We start from the raw sequence: 23,226 nt of genomic DNA, 5'->3' as shown, positions 1-23,226 counted from the left end.
CATAGAGATCGCATTGTACGTATTTATCCATCATTAGCAGGGCTAAATTAAAATTAAAAGTTAACACAAGCTGTGAATGCCTATCGGATGTTGGTGACAGCAGTGAGTTGACATGGATGGAATGATGGTAGCAGCACTTAAAGGAATGGCAAGGTGAAGATGAAGACAATCATAACAGTGGAAATTATGTGGACAAGGACTCAGTTTGGAATCTGAATGTTAGTTGGGATAGAGCCAGTGTTTGGCAAGCTACCTTTATATTATTCCAGTTGGCACGATTGACCGATCACCTAAGGTCTCATTATCCCCAAAGATGGTTCCTCACCTGCATATATGAAGCTGAGGACGCTTTGAACACCTCAAGAGGAATCCTTGGGGTTGGCAGGTTCACTGATTGGCTCTGTTTCACTGTCTACAGAGCTATAGCTCTTCCTGTGTTCCAGTGCCTAACCCTTCTTATTGGAAGTGCCTGCACCACCAATGGTTGGTCAGGTCTCATGTCTGAAGTTAGGGTGGTACTTACTATCCTCCCCATGAATCTTAAATATCTCCTGATGACTTCTATTTCCCCAAATGCCCCCTGAGGACATGTAAGCACCCTCTTGGAGGGCAGTATTACCCCTGCTGGGAATCACTGATATCGAGTAATACAGTGCAGAAACAGTCCATTCTGCCCAGTGAGTTTTTGCCAACCATTTAGTATCTTTTTATCCTAATCCCATCTTTATTTCCCCACATTCCCTTCAACTCCCCCTAGATAATACCATTCACCTTCATCCCTTGGGCATCTTGCAGTGACCAATTAACCAATTAATGCACATGTCTTGCAATGTGGGAAAAAATGCTAATGACTGTCCTAACATGCTGCCCCTGAAATTTCTCCAGAATGCAAGGAATAGCAGAATAAATCCACAGATTTAAGACTTGATATGGAGTTTTCAGCTTTCAACTATTAAAAAGTATTAATACCTTCAGAATAGGGCAGGTTATAAAGCAGTGGTTTGCAATTTATTTAGTTGATTGAATATATCTCGCCTTGACCTGCTACTCTTTGCACGGTGTTGGTTTTGTAGCTGCAGTTACATTTGTTTTCTTTCACAGGACGGTGGATTGAAGATCACGGAGTTGTTCACAATATGTTTTACAATACAAAAACCATGCTTAAATTACCACACAAACTCACACTGGGGAAAACCGTGTGGTGGGATAATGGAGTACTTCCTTTATGGATCACAGCACAAAACCAGGTTTTTTCATACTTTGATTTACCTAATTATAGAGCTAAGAGCAAATTGTCTATTAATCAAATTAATTTAAATTGTAGAACTGTACAGCACAGAAATGGGCCCCTTAGCCCACCTCCTCTATGCTGACTATGATGCCTGCATTAGGCCCTTCCTATTCAAGTACCTATCCAATGTCTTTCAAACATTGTAATGGTAACTGTGCCTACCCCACTCCTATGGCATCCTCTGCTTGAAAAACACTCCTCTCAGATCTCCTATAAATTTCTCACCTCTCACCTTTAGACCTGTGCTCTCCCATTCTAGACCTCTCCTGTAGGATAAATTCCAGGCTATCTATCCTATCAAGGCCCCTCATAGTTTTATAAACCAGCAGAAGGTTCCTCAGCTTCCTATGCTGCAGTGAGAATAAACCTAGCCTAACCAATCTGTCCTCATAATAGGCTTTTATTCCAGGCAATAACACATTGAATCTCTTCTGCACTCTCCCTATTGCTATCACATCTTTCCTGTAATATAGCATCCAAACTGTATGCAATACTCTTAAGTGCTGTCTACAGTTGCGACATGATATCACAACTCTTATGCTTAATGCCTTGGCCTATGAAGACAATCATACCAACCCCTTTTCACGACCCTGCCCACCTGTGTCATCACTTTCAGAGAGTGGTCTAAAGTCTCTCTGTACATCAATGCTCTGAATGTGCCTGCCATTTACTCTATATGTCCTAGCAGACTTCTCGAAGTACGTTACCACACATTTGCCTAGTAATTCCACTCACATGATTTTCTAGCTAACCTGACACCATTCTTCACTATCTAAGATTGATAGCAACACTGATAGAAACATTTTGACCACAATATTTCTGTTCCAAAAGATAGATCTTTCTATTCATGTCTAGTTAGAGTATGTGATTCTGGGAATGTTAAATTTGAAAATTTTTACTTGATTTTCTGTCCAAAAGTCCAGTAAATGCCATCTTATTGGGTGTATAAGGATGTGGTGTTAGATTAAATTTAGAATAATCTAAATTAAATCTCATCAATGGGCTCCTACACCATATAGGACACATCCTACAATGAATAGGATGTAAAATTTGTCCATCCTGTGGCAATAATTACTCCTATTTCCACCCCACCCTAGCCCCATACCCATTACTATCCTAGGACTGTCAAATTACTTGATTGAAATTAATTCAATATTGATCTGATGTTCAATTACTTTAGGTTTCATACTCTTTCCCCCATTTTTCTTTTCTACACCCAACAGTTTAGTGACCCACAATTTCTACAGTCTCTACCTAATTCTCAGTCTAAACAAACTTCTATTAAATACTTATAAGCATAAGAGACCCTGCAGATACTGGAAATTTAGAGCAACACACACAAAATGCTGGAGGAACTCAGTGGGTCAGGTAGCGTCTATGGAAATTAATAAAGAGTTGACATTTCTGGTCAAGACCCTTCATCAGGAATTTCTTCAGGAAGTTTATTTATAAATTTAAATATTTATAGCCTTTTTGCAATTTACTGTACACTGTTATGATCTTGCAAGAATACTTGTTCTAAATGGCCTATAAACTCGGCCCAAAACATTGACTGTTCTCTTTTCCATAGATGCTTCCTGGCTTGCTGAGTTCCTCCAGCATTGTGTGTGTGTTGCCCAGTTGGTCATCTGCCATCTAGATAATCATTACAGCTGATCAGTGATATACAGCATGTAGTGTAATTGCGGCTAGTTCTAGTGAAAGGCGATCACCTTCAAAATTAACTGAATTTTTCTCCATAGATGCTACCTGGTCTTCATTTTCCAACAATCTATTTTATTCCAGGTTTCCGGCAACTGCTTCTCACAGTTCCAATATTGTCTTTTATCCTCCGTATTATCCTGAGTCATCTCTCTCCTTTTGCACTTCTGCAGGTTGATCAGTTATGATTAACAAATACTTATCGCTTTCTCATAAGTGGTACCAGCAACATTCATGTTATCCAGATAATCTGATCTTCACCCTAGCACAGGTATTCCCCATGTTTACTAATCACAGAGATTCAGCAGATGCTGGAAATCCAGAGCAACACACACAGATTGCTGGCGGAATTGATGGAAATGAATAAAGAGTTTACATTTCGGGCCAGGACCTTTCACCTCCATAGATGCTGCCTGACCTGCTGAGTCCCTCCAGCAGTCTGTGTGTGTTACCCTGTGTTTTCACCTCCCTAGCACAGTTACCTTCTCAGTTTTCCAATTCGTCGGCTGTGATGCTAATTCTGCTGACATAAGAGCTTGCAGATGCTGGAGACTGGGGCACTCAGTGGGTCACTCGGCATTTCTGGAGTACAAAGGAATGGTTAACACTTTGAGTTGACACTCTGCTTCAGGATTTAGAGTGGAGACAGAAGACAGCTCATTTAAAGAGGTGAAAGGGAGGGGCGAGATAGGCTAATAGATGGTGGGTCAACCCAGGTGAGGTGGGGGATAATGGGCAGTTAGAGCAGGAGGAGGAGTGAAGGAGGGAGTTTTGAGATAGAGTCAGGGAGAGAAGAGGACTAAGGTAGAGATATAGACTGGGAAGTAATATGGAACTAAACAAAGGAGAGATGATGGGCAGATGGCTGCTGGGACAGGAAAACTAGATCTAGGGAGAAAAAAAAACTGAAGATGAAGAAGTGTGTGGGTGATGGGCAGGTAGAACCCGGAGGTGAAGAGTAATGAATCTAGGCAACAGTGGGTTGAGGGGCTTGGTGGGCAGAATAAAATGGATCCACTAATAGAGACAGAACCTAGGTCTCCAGTAGGAGTGGGAAAGGGATACATAGGTTAGATAGATTGCAAAGCAGTTGCAGGTTGGTCTTGCCAAATGTGTAGTAGAGGTTGGAGGAGGTGAATTCTGCCTCATCTTAAAGGACTGTTTAGATCCTTGTATGGAGGGATGAAGAATTAATTCTGTGTTCATGTTAATTCTGTATATCTCTCCAAAGATGCTGCCTGACCTGCTGAGCATTTCCTACGTTCTCTACTTTCTACTTATATACTGTTAAACAGTTAACTACCACATAACAATATTTTCATACATTTTAAAAACACTTTGATTAAAAAGACCTAGAAATTAGTCTGTACAATGTCCAAAAATAATAATATTGTGGAGATGAGAATCCCATTAATATGGTATTAATGACTTTTTCCACATGTTTCTATTTGAGCTGACAGCAGTCTTAAAAGAGAATGTACTTTTTATTTTGAAGTCACACAATCTGGCAAGGTTTTTCTCACATCCAGTTCCCTCAGATAAGGTCAACATCAATGCATCACCCAAAGCTAGTTTCTCATCAAAATTAAAATTAGTTTTTAATCAAAATTAATGCCAAAATCACTACATAAGCTGTAAATCTGATGAAAAACAGAAAAAGCTGGAAACACGCAGGAAAAATAGGCAGCATACCTGGAAAGAAATATTGACAGCCTGGGGTTTGAAACAATAGCTCTGGTTTTGATTTCCATTTACAGTTGAATTCATTGCCTCTTCCCTTCCAGGAATGCCAACCTTGAAGAAATTTTCCTCTGCTCTGGCAATCTAAATTGTGACATGGACAACTCTCTCACAAAAATAGCAGTTTTTAATAATGCCTGAAGATCAAAATGAGCATTATTGAAAGGTTAAGACACATTTCCCTTGCAGTTCTTGGCACTGCACTTCACAGCTCTGCTATACAAACCTCTTGTGGATGGATCCAAACTAGGACTGTAGACACCACACCATCAGATGTTTTCAACAGGCTTCCAAATACCACCCCATCTAAATTAACTTGTCAGAAATGACTAACAAATCCTGCAAAAGAAGTCCCATGTTCATCAGATTATAAATGATTAAAAAAACTGAAACAGACTCTGATAAAAGATGTGCCAATCATGGAAGGAAGTTGTCAGGAAATTTGTAAATGCATGAACGCCCCCTATAAATGCATGTTAGGGAACCCTGCAATGCAGCCAAATGCATGCTCCAATGAAAATGCTAAGTCACATTTAGCAAAAATAGGAGGACATGTTTTTAAAGTACAGCTGCTGAATATTTAAAATAAGAACGAAATGCTGGAAACGTGGGTCGGGTAGAATCAATGGAAAGAGAACAGTTAACATTTTAAGCCCTTCATGAGAAGTGGAAAAGAGAGTTAAAAAAAAGTTGGTTTTTAATAGCAGCGATAGGTTGAAAATAAAGAGGATACTTCTGACGATGTGAAACTAAAATCATGAAGTCCACAAAGATTAAAAACAATGGAAAATGCTGGGAACACTCAGCAGATCAGGCAGAATACATGGAAAAAGATGTTGACAAAGAGCCTGGGGCCTGAAACAATAGCTCCATTTTCAATTTTCATCAGGATTGTGGACTTCAGGAAGGGTAAGACTAAGGAACGTGAACCAATCCTCATAGAGGGGCCAGAAGTGGAAAGAGTGGGCAATTTCATGTTCCTGGGTGTCAAGATCTCTGAGGACCTAACCTGGTCCCAACACATTGATGCATCTATAAAGAAGGCAAGACAGCAGCTCTATTTCATTAGGAGATTGAAGAGATTTGGTTTGTCACCTAAGACACTTGAAAATGTCTATAGACGTACAGTGGTGAGCATTCTGATGGGCTGAATCACCATCCTGTAATGGAGTGGGGGGGGGGGGGGGTTGCTATTGCACAGGACCTAAAGAAGCTACAGAAAGTTGTAAAATTAGTCAGCTCCATCTTGGGTACCAGCCTCCATAGTATCCAAGACATTTTCAAGAAGCAGTGCCTCAGAAAGGGTGGTATCCATTATCCATCACCCAGGACATGCTTTCTTCTCATTGTTACTGTCAGGAAGGAGGTACAGAAGTCTGAAGGCACACACTCAGTGATTTAGGAACAGCTTCTTTCCCTTTGTTATACGATTCCTAAATGGACATTGATCCCTTGAACACTACCTTGCTTTTTTATATTATTTCTGTTTTGCAGTATTTTTAATCTAACTATTTAATATATATATTTATACATACTGAATTTATTAACTTATTTATTTTTTTCTTTTTGTGTTATCTGTATTGCATTGAACTGTTCCTGCTAAGTTAACAAATTCCATGACACTTGAAGTGATAATGAACCTGATTCTGATTCTAAATGAATTAATGGGGCAATCTGAAGCATGTTATGTTTTGTTTGTGTTATGTATTGCTAATAGCCAGGTTGTGAAACATGCCCAACAACCAGGCTATACTACTGGTCTTCTCTGGGTTACAAATACTTGACTTGTGTACAACCTGCACATACAGATGAGGATTAGGGAACCAGCAGGATGGATTTGCTGTGGGTCTGTAAGCATCTTCTGCCACCTGAGACCTCAGTTTGCGGCTGCATTACTGATATGCAAACTGTCCGGGTTCTGAACTGTTTACAGGACCAGAATGCTGTTGGAAACCCTGGCGAGCACCTGTAATAGAAAGAGCTAACAGATAAAATGATAATAGGCTGAAATAGCCAGTTCTGATACTGACAGAAAGAAGAGTTACCCCGAAGTTGGGGGAGTTTGATATTGAGTTCAGAGGCTGCAAAGTGCCCAGAGGAAAGATAAGATGCTGTTCTTGTAGCAGTGAAAGAGGCAAAAGGGTCAGAGTGGGATTGGGATGATGAACATAGAAATCTAGAAATCTACAGCACATTACAAGCCCTTCGGCACACAATGTTGTGCCATCCATGTAACCTACTCCAGAAACTCCCTGGAATTGCCCTATCGCATAGCCCTCTATTTTTCTAAGTTCGATGTACCTATCTAAGAATCTCTTGAAAGACCCTATTGCATCTGCCTCCACCACCATCTCTAGCAGTGTATTCCACGCACCCACCACTTCCTGTATGGAAAAACCTATTTATGACATGCTGTTTGTACCTACTTCCAAGCAGCTTAAAACCATGCCCTCATTTCAGCCCTGGGAAAAAACCCTCTGGCTATCCACACAATCAGTGCCTCCCATCATCTTATACACCTCTATCAGTTCTCTTCTCATCCTCCTTCACTCCAAGGAGAAAAGGCCAAGTTCACCCAACCTATTCTCATAAGGCATGCTTTCCAATCCAGGCAGCATCCTTGTAGATCTCCCCTGCACTCTCTCTATAGAATCCACATCTTTCCAGTAATAAGGTGACCAGAACTGAACACAATACTCCAGGTGGGGTCTAACTAAGGTCTTATATAGCTGTAACATAACCTCATGGTTCTTGAATCCAGTCCCACAATTGATGAAGGCCAACATACCATACGCCTTCTTAACAGCATTGTCAACCTGCACAGCAGCTTTGAGTGTTGTATGGACATGGACCCCAAGATCTCACTGATCCTCTACACTACCAAGAGTCTTACCATTATTATTATATTCTGTCTTCAAATTTGACCTATCTAACTTAACCACTTCATGCTTATCAGGATTGAACGAATCATCCATAACTGCCTTCTGTGGTCAGGCCAATTCTGGATCCACAAAGCAATGTCTCCTTGGATCCCATGCCTCATTACTTTCTGAATGAGTCTCGCATGGGGAATTTTATCAAATGCCTTACTTAAATCCATATACATTATAACCACTACTCTACCTTCATCGATGTGTTTTGTTACATCCTCAAAGAATTCAGTTAGGTTCGCAAATCATTATCTGCCCTTGACAAGCCATGCTGACCATCCCTAATTAGATTATGTCTCTCCAAATGCTCATAAATTCTGCCTCTATGGACCTTCTCCAACAACTTGCCCACCACAGAAGTAAGACTCACTGGTCTCTAATTTCCTGGGTTATCTCTACTCCCTTTCTTGAACAAGGGAACAATGTTTGCAACCTTCCAGTCCTCTGGTACTTCTCCTGTCCCTATTGATGGTGCAAAGATCATCGCCAGAGGCTCAGCTATCTCCTCCTTCACCTCTCACATTAGCCTGGGATATATCTCTCCTGGTCCTGTTTACTTATCTAACTTAATACCTTTCAAAAGCTCCAGCACATCCTCTTTCTTAATGTCTATACACTCGTGTTTCAGTCTTCCTTAAGTCATCCCCACAATTGCCAAGATCCTTTTCACTGGTGAATACTGAAGCAAAGTATTCATTAAGTACTTCCGCTACCTCCTCCGGCTCTGAGCACACATTTCCACTCTCATTCCTGATTGGTCCTATTCTCACAAGGCCCATCCTCTTGCTCTTCACATACTTGTAGAATGCCTTGGGGGTTTCCTTAATCCAGCTTGCCAAGGCCCTTTCATGGCCCCTTCTAGCTCTCCTAATTTCATTCTTGAGCTCCTTTCTTGCACCCTTGTAATTTTCTCAAACTCTGACAGTAACTAGTTTCGTGAACCTTTTGTAAGCTTTTCTTCTTGACTAGATTTTCAACAGCCTACCATCCTTTCCCTGTCTCATTGGAATGTACTTATGCAGAACACCATGCAAATGTGTCCCTGAACATTTGCCACATTTTTCTGTGCATTTCCCTGAGAACATCTGCTCCCAATTTATGTTCCTAAGTTCCCGGTAAAGGAGATAGAGTTGTGATCACTACTTCCAAAATGCTCTCACACCAAGAGATTTGACACTTGAACAGGTTCATTTCCCAATACCAGATGAAGTACAGCCACTCCTCTGGTTGGCTTATCTAAATATTATGACAGGAAATCTTCCTGAACACTCCTAACAAACTCCACCCCATCTAAACCCCTTGCTCTAAGGAGATGCCAGTCCATATTAAGAAAGTTAAAAATCACCCATCACAACAACCCGATTATTATTGCACCATTCCAGAATCCGTCTCCCTATCTGTTTCTCAATGCCTCTGTTACTATGGGGGGGGGGTCTATAAAAACACCCAGTAGAGTTATTGCCCTCTTCCTGTTTTTGACTTCCACCCACAATGACTCAGTAGACAATCCCTCCATGACTTCCTCCTTTTCTGCAGTTGTAATACTATCCATGATTAGCAGTGCCACACCCACCCCTTTTGCCTCCCTCCCTGTCCTTTTTTGAAACATCTAAAGCCCAGCACACTCAGCATCCATTCCTGCTCCTGAGTCATCCAAGTCTCTGTAATGGTCATCCAAGTCTCTGTAATGGCCATCCAAGTGTCTGTAATGGCCACAATATCATAGTTCCATGTATTGATCTCAAAGTTAATCTGCCTTGCTTATGATCCTCCTTGCATTAAAATAGACACATCTCAAACTATCTGTCTGAGTGCATCCTTACTCTATCATCTGCCTATCCTTCCTCACAAACTCCCTAAATGCTAACTCTATTTGTGCGCTAACCGCCCCATCCTCTGCCTCTTCTCTTCGGTTCCCACCCCCCTGCAAATCTAGTTTAAACCCTCCCCAACAGCATTAGCAAAACCTCTCTCCCAGGATATTGGTTCCCTTCCAGTTCAGGTGCAACCCATCCTACTTGCACAGGTCACACCTTCTCCAGAAAAGGTTCCAATGATCCAAATACTTGAAACCCTGCCCCCTGTACCATCTCTTCAGCCACTCATTCATCTGCGCTATCTTCTTATTCTGACCTTCACTAGCTCATGGCATTGAGAGTAATCTGGAAATCAACACTGTGGAGGACCTGCTTTTTAGGCTCCTTCCTAACTCCTGAAACTTACTGCGCAGGATCTCTACCCCTCTCCTGCCTATGTCATTGGTACCAACGTATACCACAACCTCCAGCTTCCACCCTCCCCTTCAAGAATATTCTGCAACTACTCAGAGGCATCCTGGACCCTAGCACCTGGGAGACAACAGACTATTCTGGTGTCCCTTTTGTTGCCGCAGAATCTCCTATCTGTCCCCCTAACTGTTGAGTCCCATATGACTATTGCCCCACTTGACTTCACCCTACCCTTCTAAGGTTCAGAGCCGACTGCAGTGCTATAGGTTAGGCTCCTGCTGCCTTGCCCAGATAGGTCATACCCCTCAACAGTATCCAAAGGGTTATACCTGTTGCTGAGGGGAATGGCCACAGGGAGACCCTGCACTGACTTCCTTCTCCCTTTACCTCTCTCAGTGTTCACCCATCTACTGCCTGAATTCTGCACTCTGGGTGTAACCAGCTGCTCAAAAGTCATATCTATCAATTGCTCTGCCTCCCAGGTGATCCTGACTTCATCCTACTCCAGCTCCAGCTCCTTAACGCAGTCTTTCATGATCTGGAGTTGGCTGCAGGTGTAGTCATCAGGGAGACCATCAGGCTCCATGAATTCCCACTTTCCACAGGAGGAGCATTCCACTGCCATATCTGCCATCCTGCCTGCAGTGTACAATGGGCAACCAAGACCAAATTTTCTAACCTGTGTCTTTGGCCTCAGCCTCTTCTTGTCGAAGCCTCTTGAGTCAAAGCTTGATGCTCCTACTCTCACCGCTGGCTTACTTTTAAATTAAAATGGAAATTAAAGGCATTTACCAATTTGTGCATACTCTTTTTCAGAAAGCTATGAAGATATATCTGCTTCCTCTCTCTTAGCAAAGCTCTATTTGTAAGGTCAAAAACCTTGGAAATTAGCTCTTGCACTGCTTCCTGTCTGCAGTGTTCTTCAAGGAATTCTGTATAGAGGATTACCTAATTTCCTGTCAACATTGCCAGTACTGAAGAAGTAGTATCGTTTTATGACCCTTTAATGCAAAGCCTTGGAAGAAAGATGATATTCATAAGGGACATTTTACTCCATTGTTTCAGAATCTGAGTTGTGTTATACAAGAATGCTTGCCAGTGGTGTTTTGAAAGTGACATTAATCAATTCTGTGTTTTTTGAAACAATGTTAGGGAGATTGATAATACAGTTAAATGAATTTTCTCGGGCATTCTTTCATTCATTAATTACAAATTTGATTAATTTGTAAAACAACACCAGCAATTTCCCTGGATACAGAAAAAAATAGCAGGAACATTTCCCAATGAATTATTAGAAGAGTCATTCCAAAGTTCTTTTGCAAGTTAACTTTCACCATTAAGAGTGAAAAAAAGTAACAAATATTTTGAATTCTGCGTACAGGGAAAAAAAGTTGCATCATTCCATTACCCAGGAGGAAATGTGACCTATGGCGGACAAGCAGTGTACAGGTCTCTGGGGGAATCACTCGATCACCCAGACTCTAATGAAACAGAATGGAGAATTAATATTGATATGGTCCTGGATTGGTTTGAAAAGGAAGACTTTGATTTTGTAACTCTTTACTACGGAGAACCTGATAGCATCGGGCACAAAGCGGGACCGGAAACACCTCAGAGGCGGGAAATAATCCGACAGATTGACAGAACCATTGGTTACTTAATATCGAGTATTGATAGGCACAACCTGAAAGACATATTAAACGTTATAATAACCTCAGACCATGGAATGACGACAATAAAGAAATACCCTGAAGTTAATGAAATCAAGCTGTCAAATTTTGTCAGTTTTAAAAATATTCAGTTTGAATTATTAGACTATGGAGGACTCGGGATGATTCTTCCAAAGAATGGAAAAATTGAAGAAGTCTACCGGGCACTGAAGAATGCGCATCCTCATCTAAAAGTATATAAAAAGGAAGAATTTCCTGAAAGATTTCACTATAGCAAAAACGATCGTATTTTGCCCATCCTTGTTTATGGAGACAATGGCTATAATGTAAATGGGGTAAGTGGCATCTGGGTTTGTTTCCTTTTAATTATTTAAGGGGTGAAAAGGAGAGCTATTTCTTTGGTAGCTGTGAGTTTATGAATCTGTATATTCTTTATATGTTCAACATTAATTTAATTGAAATTATGAATAGCAAAATAATATGAATGTTTTCCTTTAGAAATATTTATTTCTCTAGTGCCTTGTCAATGAACAACTTCTCAAATGATGAGTTGCTGATTCCACCTTCAGTTCTTTCTATTTTGCCTGTGAGTTTCATTCATACTTTTAGACCCTTTTTAGTCAAACTTTCAGGCAGCAGCAAAATACAAAAACAAGGGCTATTTAGCTCATAGTGATAGTGTAGTCATGGTGTTGTACTACATGAAAATGGGACCCAAGCTCATGTCAACCATTAAGCACCCATTTGCACTAATCCTACTAATCCCATTTTATTCTCCTAACTTTCCCCTTCGAACCTTCAGATCCATACTGGTGGTAATTTACAGTGACCAATTAACCTACCAACCAACAGACTTTTGGGATGTGGGAGGAAACCAGAGCACCAGGAGGAAACCTGAGTTGTCACAGGGAGAACATCCACACTGACAGCACCAGAGATCTGAACTGAACCCAAGTCATCGGAGCTATGAGCTATGACGTAGTGCAGCCCTTCTTATTCTTTAATTCTATATTCTTACTTAACCAAGTCAGTTCTTGCTACACAGCGTTGCCAGATTGAAGGCATAAGAATCTGCAGATGTTGGAAACTGGAGCAACAAACAATCTTTTGAAGAAACTCAGCAGGTCAAGCAGTATCTGTGGGAGGAAAGGAATTGTCAACGATTTGGTTCAAATTCTGATGCAGGGCTTTAACTTGAAACATTTCCTTTCCTCCCACAGAAGCTGCCTGAAATTGCTGAGTTCTTCTGGCAGATTGTTATTCCCAGACCGAAGAGAGGAATCCTCAGTACTGTAGGATGTCTTGAAGTAGAATCACTTTAGCGTACCATTCTCAGGAAGAACACACGGAGATTGGGCGTATATGTGCAGAAAAGTACGGGTTCCAACTCCATTGCCTTGTACTTTATCAAGATATTTAAACTAACTGGTCACTAGAATTTAGAATTTATTTTATTTCTTACATCCATCTCACAATATGAGGGAGTAAAAATCTTTATGTTGCATCTCTGTCGCTATGTACAAGCGATAAGAAAGAGAAATGTGAGAGGATATAGCCCAAACACTCAGACTGTATACATAATTGTTTTGTATGCATCTATGTACAGTCAGATACACAATCAGATACAATGTGTATTGATAAATCTGATGGCTCGATGAATGAAGCTGTCCCAGAGCCTATTGGTCCTGTCCTTAATGCTGCAGTACCATTTGCCAGATGGAAGCAGCTGAAATAGTTTGTGGCTGGGGTGGCTGGAGTCCCTGGTGATCCTCCGGGCCCTTTTTATGCACCTGCTGCTGTAAATGTCCTGAATAGAGGGAAGTTCACATCCACAGATTTGCTGGGCTGTCCATACTACTCTCTGCAGTGCCCTGCGTTTGAGGGAGGTAGAGTTCCTGTACCAGGCAGTGACACAGCCAGTCAGGATGCTCTCTATGGGGCCCCTATAGAAAGTCCTGAGGATTTGGGGACTCATGCTGAACTTCTTCAGCCCCTTGAAGTGAAAGAGGTACTGTTGCGCTTTTACTAATTCTTTTACACACTAATTACTGAAACACTTATTACTTGCAGTATTCATTTTTGCCTTTTCTTCCCTCTCATAGCTGTTTCTCATCACACAATTCTCTTATTTAGCTTCTGGTTACAAATGCAACTTCATTTCTTTTAAGTTGCTGACTGATTTTCACATTTACAAAAACTGGTAGACTCATTGACATTAGCTTTGTCATTGTTTTAAATTCAGTAAAGTGATTTACAGATTTCATTATTTATAAGACAATGGCTACAGATTTCTGGTTACAAAACACAATAGTAAAATTGACTGAACTATTTAAGACTGACCATTTATCATTTCAGAGAATCATCATATACTTCAACAAAGGAGATCATGGATTTGACAATGGAGAAATGGATATGAAGATGATTTTCCGAGCTTTTGGCCCAGATTTTAAGAACTCTTACCTGGCAGAGCCCTTTGACAGTATTCACATATACCCTTTGATGTGCAAGTTATTGGGAGTGAAACCTGAACCAAACAATGGATCATTGGCATTCACTAATGAAATGCTTGTACCGTTTGTAGGTACATCTGACAAAATAATCAATACTCCAGGTATTGGAAAAGCCCCTTCTTCATACATCTATATATTTTATGACATAGACACATCACTTTAAGAGAAAGTTACATTGTTTATGTTCAGTGTGTGGAAACTAATGCGTGTGAAAATGTCAGTTGAAAACTTAATTGATCAGTAATTATAGAACTTCATAGCAACCAGGAAACTGCTAATAATGGCAAGCTTTGGGAAACTTTTGAGGAAACTGTCTGCTTGCCATGGGTGGGGGGGGGGGGTTGCAAGGTGGCTGATGAGGACTAATTTAGAGAATTTGAAGTTACTTCTAGTTGTCTTTCCAATGGATACATGTGAAGAGCACTGGGAAGATGGTTTGTGTCTTGGCTTTTAAAAATTGATGATCACAGGGGGACACCAGAACACAAAATGAGCCTGATCTGTTATGAACCCAAAACTGGGTAGAACCTATCAAGAACTACCATTCTGTCCAGGTTACCTATTCCGAATTGAACTCCAAGGTTGGAGATCAACTGCCTCAAAAATCCCATTCTTCTGCTCTGCATTCAAGGAGAAGTGCTTGAGTTTTGTTGCGGGAGGGGAGTTCCAAACCATAGCAGCATACCCCAAATTGACTGAGGTGATTTTGTGTTTCTGTTGCCAAAGTGGAGAGAGCTAGGGGAAAATGTTAGCTGGGGAAAAAAGTAATGCAAATTAGGAACCCAAGGGTATCCTTCATGTTGAGGCAGGGAATATTAAATGCTTCTGTTTCCTCTGTCATTAACAGTGGACACAAAAGATGTGAAGATTTTATTAAAAGTGGAGAGGGAATTTATAGACAAGAAAGCAATGGAGAATAGTTGCTGCCTGATCCAATGAGTGTTTCCAGAACTTTCTGTTATTACAACAGAGTATTTGGCCAAAATTCATCTCTGCAATAAGACATAGTGATATCTACAGGATGTAATTTCCTTTGGTTTATATTTGGGCCTAAAGTGATACATGCAAAGCATTGGATGTTTCCTGATGCTGAATCTCAGGCTTGCCAATAGAGGTCCAGATTTTGTTGTTGAAATGGCAGTGCAGTTGTCTGCATGAATCATTGAAAACTACAGTAGCTCAGGAAGTTTTATAAGTTCAAACAGAGATTCTGCACCCCACCCCAGTGTGTACCACCTTCTTTCATTTTCCATTTTAACCAGTGTTCAAAAATGAATCTAAGGGAGGTTGCATTCTCTAAGACCATAGGATATAGGAGCAGAAGCAGGCCATTCAGCCCATCGAGACTGCTCCACCATTCAATCATGGGCTGATCCAATTCTTACAGTCATCCCCACTCCCTTGCCTTCTCCCCATACCCTTTGATGCCCTGGCTAATCAAGAACCTATCTATCTCTGCCTTAAGTGCAACCAATGACTTCGCCTCCACAGCCGCACTGGCAACAAATTCCACAGATTTACCACCATCTGACTAAAGTAATTTCTGCATGTCTCTGTTCTAAATGTATATCCTTAAATCCTGAATTGTGCCCTCATGTCCTAGAGTCCCCTACCATGGGAAATAACTTTGCCATATCTAATCTGTTCAGGCCTTTTAATATTTGGAATGTTTCTATGAGATCCCCCATCATTCTCCTGAACTGCAGGGAATACAGCCAAAGAGCTGCCAGATGTTCCTTATTCTTGGAAACATTCTCATGAATCTTTTCTGAATCCTCTCCAATGTCAGTATATCCTTTCTAAAATAGGGAGCCCAAAACTGCACACAATACACTCCAAGTGTGGTCACATGGGTGTCTTATAGAGCCTCAACATCACATCCCTGCTCTTCTATTCTATACCTCTAGAAATGAATGCCAACATTGCATTCGCCTTCTTCACCACTGACTCAGCCTGGAGGTTAACCTTTAGGGTATCCTGCACAAGGACTCCCAAGTCCCTTTGCATCTCTGTATTTTGAATTCTCTCCCCATCTAAATAATAGTCTGTCTGTTTATTTCTTCCACCAAAGAGCATGATCATACACTTTGCAACATTGCCACTTCTTTGCCTATTCCCCTAAATTATCTAAGTTTTTTTGTGGGCTCTCTGTTTCCTCAATACTACCCACTCCTCCACATACCTTTGTATTATTGGCAAATTTAGCCACAAATCCATTAATCCCATAGTTCAAATCACTGACATACATTGTAAAAAGCAGCAGCCCCAACACTGACCCCTGTGGAACTCTACTGGTAACCGGCAGCCAGCCAGAATAGGATCCCTTTATTCCCACTCTCTGTTTTCTGCCGACCAGCCAATGCTCCACCCATGCTAGTAACTCTCCTGTAATTCCATGGGCTCTTACCTTGCTAAGCAGCCTCATTTGCGGCAACTTGTCAAAGACCTTCTGAAAATCCAGGTACATCAGATCTACTCCATCTCCTTTGTCTACCCTGCCTGTAATTTCCTCAAAAAATTGTAGTAGTTTAGTCAGACAGGATATTCCTTTCAGGAAACCTTGTTGGCTTTGGCCTTTCTTGTCATATGCCTCCAGGTACTCCATAATCTCATCCCTAACAATCGATTCCAACAACTTCCAAACCACTGATGTCAGGCTAACAGGTCTATAGTTTCCTTTCTGCTGCGTCCCATCCTTCTTAAATAGTGGAGTAACATTTGTAATTTTCCAGTCATCCGGTACAATGCCAGTATCTATTGATTCTTGAAAGATCATTGTTAATGCCTCCACAACCTCTCCAGCTACTTCCTTCAGAACCCGAGGGTGCATTCCATCAGGTCCAGGAGATTTATCCACCCTCAGACCATTAAGCTTCCTGAGCACCTTCTCAGTAGTAATTTTCACTGCACATACTCTATTTCCCGGACACTCTTGAATGTCCGGTATACTGCAGATGTCTTCCACTGTGAAGACTGATGCAAAATACACATTCAGTTCCTCTGCCATCTCTGCATCCCTCATTACAATATCTCCAGTGTCATTTTCTATTGGTCCTATATCTACCCTCAACTCTCTTTTACCCTTTATATACTTTAAAAAGCTTATAGTATCTTCTTTAATATTAATTGCCAGCTTCCTTTTATAATTTATCTTTTCTTTCTTAGTTTCCTTCTGCAAGTTTTTAAAAGCTTCCCAATCCTCTATCTTCCCATTAGCTTTGGCTTCCTTGTATGCTCTGTCTTTTGCTTTTACTTTGGCTCTGACTTCACTTGTCAGCCATGATAGTGTTCTAATTCCATTTGAAAATTTCTTCTTACTTGGAATATATCTATCTTATATTTCCCTTATTTTTCACAGAAATTCCAGTCATTGCTGCTCTGCTGTCCTTCCTGCTAGTGTCTCTTTCTAGTCAACCTTGGCCAGTTCCCCTCTCACGCCATTGTAATTTCCTTTATTCCACTGAAATACCGACACATTGGAATTTAGTTTCTCCTTCTCAAATTTCAATGTGAACTCGATCATATTGTGATCACTGTTTCCCAAGGGTTCCTTAACCTTAAGCTTTCTTATCACCTCCAGATCATTGCACAACACCCAGTCCAGCGCAGCTGATCCCCTAGTGGGCTCAACTACAAGCTGTTCTAAAAAGCCATCCCTAAGACATTATACAAATACTATCTCTTTAAGTCCAGTACTGACCTGGTTTTCCCAATCCATTTTCATGTTTAAATCCCCAACAATTATCATGACATTGCCTTTCTGACATGCCTTTTCTATCTCCTGCTGTAAATTGTAATCCACATCCCGACTGCTGTTTGGAGGCCTGTATACAACTGCCATTAGGGTCCTTTTACCCTGGTCATTTCTTAATTCAACCCATAGAGACTCTACACCTTCCGATCCTATGTCATCCCTTTCTAATGATTTAATATTATTTATTATACACAGGGCCACGCCACCCCTTCTGCCTACTAACCTATCTTTCTGATACACTGTATATCTTTGGACGTTCAGCTCCCAATGGCAGCCATCCTTTAGCCTAGTTTCAGAGATGGCCATCGTACTTGCCAATCTGAGGCTTTAGATAAAACACAACCTAAACAATGTTGTATTTTCTAGAAACATACATGTATAAGAGAGTACTCACTCCAGCAAATGAAATATTGTAAGACAGTGATGTATATATTTTTATGGCAAATTGTACATTTCAGCTTAAAAGTAAACAGGTTAAAATACTCCAACAAAGCAGTAAACTAAGTTCATATGATTCTCTTTTAGGTCCTCAGAAGTACCAGGGGAGATCAGATCGCACCTCTGCAGTCATAGGATTAGGTGCAGTCCTTGGCTTTCTGGTTATAGTATTTATAATTAATTTGATACTGTCGCCATTCAAAAAAGTAAAAGGTAAGGAGATTTTGAAGCAGCCAACTGTGATGCAGCTCCCTTGTCAGTATACCAACATAACTGGAAATTATACTGAAACATAACTTATTTAACAGGATTTAAACAAAACACACATCAGGGTAGGGCCCAACCTCTGTGATGTTTCAGACCTGCAGGCATTCAGAATTTCTGTTGCTTTCTTTCTAAGATGATCAGTCATTCATATCCACTTTTAGTCCTGGTTGTATGACCCCTTTTTGCAGGAAAATACACCTGCTCTGCTTCACTTGGACTTTGTGCCTCCAGAAAGTCTCAACTCACATTCCAAAGTGCTCTTCCTCAATTGCTCTGGCAGTCAGATTTTGTATTGTTTATAGTGACAATATGAAATGACTTGTGTTGACAGCAAAATCTCAGGGGCCAATTTTACCTAATTTTATGTTTGTGTACAAGTCTCCTCGCGATTGAGTAGCTTTACCTTGAGCTGGAATATATAATACTATATTGTGAAAATTTTTGCCTCTGTCACCACTCCTTGGATTATATACAGGGAATACTATTCATCATTCACTGCTCTGTTCACTAGGGTTTCATGGTTGCCACTGAGGTAGACTTTGTGAACTTTGAAGGGACAAATCTTGGTGTCGCTCATTCACCTCCTTCATATCTTAACAAGTGATCCGTTAGTGTTTCATCTTCTTTAGCTCTGCCTTTACTTAGGTCTTGGGAGAACAGAGTACTGGTTTATGTTTATGTTATAGGCCTCGCTGATGCAAAAGTAGGTATTTTTGAATAGGTCTGTGCATCGGATCAAAATGTTATCCTCATTAGGATGTGTTGAACTGTGTCTATGTATCTAGATTTGCTTGAACATATTCAGCCTGCCTGAATGTCTATGACTTGCATGCATGTATGATTTCAGTCTGCATGCCCAAATTATACGATGGCAAACAGTCTAGACCAAGGATGCAGAGACCTTCTGAGCCTTACCAGCTCACTGCAAGAAAAATTGCAGCCAAATCAAAGGTTCAAAGTACCTTATCTCTGGCTGAATGGATTACTCTTTATTCTGATACCATGCCCACTCATTCTAGCTAACTCCATTTGTAGAAATATTCTTTCAGCCTTCTCCCTGTCAAAGTCTCTTGGAATATTACGCATTTCAATAAGATTACCTCTTGATCTTCTAAATTCCAATGAGGATAGGCCTAACCTGGTCAACCTTTAAGTATAAATCAACCTTTTCCTTCGAGGAACCAACCTACAGAACCTTCTCTGTACTGTCTTCACCGCATGTATATCATTTGTTTTTTAAAAAAAGGGACCAAATTTAGTTCTCCAGGTGCATTCTTGCTGTGAAGTTGCGACAAAAATTACCTACTTTTATACCATGTCCTTTGCAATCAAGGCCAACATTCCTTTAGCCTTTGTAATTACGTGTGTTGTCCTTTGTGCTTCATGTTCTAGGACTCTCAGGTCCCCTTGTAATGCAGTGTTTTGTGGTTGCACTCCATTTGCTTGCTTCAATAATCTGCTTTTTCATTCCCTTTTTTCCAAAGTGGTACCCTCACATTTTCCCTTGTTATGGTCCATCTATCAATTTCATGTTCAGAATCAGAATCAGAATCAGGTTTATTATCACCAGCATGTGTCGTGAAATTTATTAACTTAGCAGCAGTAGTTCAATGCAATACATAATATAGAAGATGAAGAAGAAGAAAAACATAATAATAAATAAGTAAATCAATTACAGTGTAGAATAGATTAAAAATTGTGCAAAAAGCAGAAGTAATATATATTAAAAAAGTGAGGTAGTGTTCATGGGTTCAATGTCCATTTAGGAATTTGATGGCAGAGGGGAAGAAGCTGTTCTTGAATTGCTGAGTGTGTGCCTTCAGGCTTCTGTACCTCCTGCCTGATGGTAACAATGAGTAAAGGGCATGCTCTGGGTGCTGGAGGTCCTTAATAATGGACGCTGCCTTTCTGAGACACTGCTCCTTGAAGATGTCCTGGGTACTTCGTAGGCTAGTACTCAAGATAGAACTGAATAAATTTACAACCCTAAGCAGCTTCTTTCAGTCCTGTGCAGTAGCCCCTCCATACCAAACAGTGATGTAACCTGTCAGAATGTTCTCCACGGTAAATCTAAAGAAGTCTTTAAGAGTATTTGTTGACATAATAAATCTCTTCAAACTTCTAATTAAGTATAAATGCTGTCTTACCTTCTTTATGACTGCGTCAATATGTTGGGACCAGGTTAGGTCCTCAGAGATCTTGACACCCAGGAACTGCTCACTCTCACCACTTCTGATCCCTCTATGTGTTCTTTCGTCTTACACTGTCTTAAGAGGATTCTTTAGGACAAAATGCTAAGATTAAAGTGATAAAAGTCTCGATATTAAGGTGTGAAATTCAACATTATTCTTCCTGCACTCTTACTGACATAGAGTGCAAGGTTGTTGCTGCAACACCACTCCACTCGTTGGCATATCTCACTCCTGTATGCCCTCTCGTTTCCATCTGAGATTCTACCAACAATGGTTGAATCATCAGCAAATTTATAGATGGTATTTGGGCTATTCCTAGCCACACAGTCATGGGTATAGAGAGAGTAGAGCAGTGGGCTAAGCACACACCCTTGAGGTCACCAGTGTTGATCATCAGCGAGGAGCAGATATTATCACCAATCTGCACAGATTGTGGTCTTCCAGTTAGAAAGTTGAGGATCCATTTGCAGGGGGAGGTACAGAGGCCCAGGTTCTGCAACTCCTCAATCAGGATTGTGGGAATGATGGTATTAAATGCTGAGCTATAGTCGATGAACTGCATCCTGACATAAAAACACAAAAATACAACTGCAGATGCTGTGGTTCAAAGAATACGTACACAACGCTGGAAGAACTCAGCAGGTCAGGCAGCATCCATGAGAAAAGAGTAGCCAACGTTTCGGGCCGAGACCCTTCATCAGGAATGGGGGGGTGGGGGGAAGAGAGGGCCGAAGCCCAGTGAGGTTTTTTCACCATTCCTGATGAAGGGTCTCAGCCCGAAACGTTGGCTACTCTTTTCTCATGGATGCTGCCTGACCTGCTGAGTTCTTCCAGCGTTGTGTAAGCATCCTGACATAGGTGTTTATATTGTCCAGGTGGTCTAAAGTCGTGTGAAGAGCCATCGAGATTGCATCTGCCATTGACCTGTTGTGGTGATAGGCAAATTGCTGAGGCAGTTCAGTCTAGTCATGACCAACCTCTCAAAGCATTTCATCACTGTAGATGTGAGTGCTACTGGGCGATAGTCATTAAGGCAGCTCATATTATTCTTCTTAGGCACTGGTATAATTGTTGCCTTTTTGAATCTATCTGTAGTCCCTTGTAGGCTCTTTATGTCTTCCTCACAACTTGCCACCTGCTCTGGACTGGGGGAGACTGATGATAGTAGTTTAAAAGTGATATGTTATTGGAGATATGAAGAATTTTTTTTCCATTAACTTTTAAGTACAGAAATAGATTATGAAAGAAATGTATGTGAAATTCTGTTTCATGTTAGATTGGTATGTAAATGATTTTTGTAATTAGATTAAAGTGTTAGTTAACATTTGTCTAAAGCATGCAACCAATATCTTTTGATTTTTGTCTGAAGAATTTCCAGCTTATATAATAATTGTATTTTGTTTTTCCAGATCCAAGCATAGAAGCCGATGGTAATGTTTATTCAGCAACATCATTTTGATTCTGAAAAGATTATCATAGGAACCAGTCTATCAATTACACTAAATTTCAAAAAAATTGTAATGCTGTTCAATTAACTCAAGCTTGAAATATTGGCAAGTTTTCCTTCCTTGTGAAACTGTAGGTGGTGATCTCTACTTCTACTGAGGAGTATAGTGTTATCCATCCCTTACAATGGAAAAGTTCTTTTAATTTTTTTTCTGTACATTAAAGCAAGACAAAATCTACCCCTCATGCTGTTATTATCTAAAAGCAGGGCAGCAGTTCATATTTTAGAAGCAATGTAATAGCATCAGTAGCTACCAATTACACTGTCTGCAGAGGACTCTTTAGGACAAAATGCTAAGATTAAAGTGACAAGAGTCTTGATACTAAGGTGTGAAATGCAACATTATTCTTCAGTTGTAGGGTCTGGGAGGGGAGGGGGTGGACAGGAGAGGTGTTAAAACTGCTTGTTGAGGACTTCAGTAATTCACATGAAACTGAAATAATATATTAAGCCTAACAGTGACTAACACATCATCTACCCATTCTGTGTGCAACGTATTAGATTGTCCAGCATAATTCGAGATTTTTACCAAAGTAAAATACTGTTACTGCTGGAAAACTGAATACCGTGTAAACAATATTGGAAATGTTCAGCAGCTCAGACAGTACTCATGGAGACTCGAAGAGCGAGAGGAAAAGAGCTCTGATGATAGGTCAACAATGTATCACTTGGGTTCTGTTTCTACATAAATACTGCCAGACCAGTGCATCGCCAGAATTGTTACAACGGAAAGATTTTGTAGTTTGAAGTTGGGCTTTGCAGTATTATCAGCAAGCTTATTCATATGGCATTCATTCATCTGTAGGATATTGGGCTTGGTTAAAATAATGAATATAGAGTTTTGGCTTCAGTTATATAATAGCAGAAAACTTGCTTTCTGACTGCTACAGTGTCCAAACAATATTGGAGCATTGTAAGGCTAAGAGTTAAAGTTGATTCTTCCTTGGTAAGTGATAAAATGTGTAACACAAAATGGAAGCTTGTAAGATAAAACAGTG

The 23,226-nt window shown here is 40.5% G+C and overlaps 1 protein-coding gene across 1 annotated transcript in view; it reads left to right on the top strand.

The window, feature by feature from the left end:
- Positions 1–22,489, top strand: part of zgc:153896 (uncharacterized protein LOC569930 homolog) — a 33,451-nt gene extending 10,962 nt beyond the window's left edge. The window contains exons 2-6 of the mRNA XM_059981137.1: positions 1,102–1,247; positions 11,272–11,895; positions 13,916–14,171; positions 18,350–18,475; positions 22,131–22,489. Coding sequence (XP_059837120.1) covers positions 1,102–1,247; positions 11,272–11,895; positions 13,916–14,171; positions 18,350–18,475; positions 22,131–22,180 — 1,202 coding nt within the window. The 3' untranslated portion in view covers positions 22,181–22,489. The remainder of the gene's footprint in view (positions 1–1,101; positions 1,248–11,271; positions 11,896–13,915; positions 14,172–18,349; positions 18,476–22,130) is intronic.
- Positions 22,490–23,226: the final 737 nt, after the last annotated feature.

Source organism: Hypanus sabinus, chromosome 9, assembly GCF_030144855.1.
Source record: "Hypanus sabinus isolate sHypSab1 chromosome 9, sHypSab1.hap1, whole genome shotgun sequence".
Classification (NCBI taxonomy): Eukaryota; Metazoa; Chordata; class Chondrichthyes; order Myliobatiformes; family Dasyatidae; genus Hypanus; species Hypanus sabinus.
The sequence above is the reverse complement of the archived record's forward strand: the minus strand, read 5'-3'. Positions and strand labels throughout refer to the sequence as shown.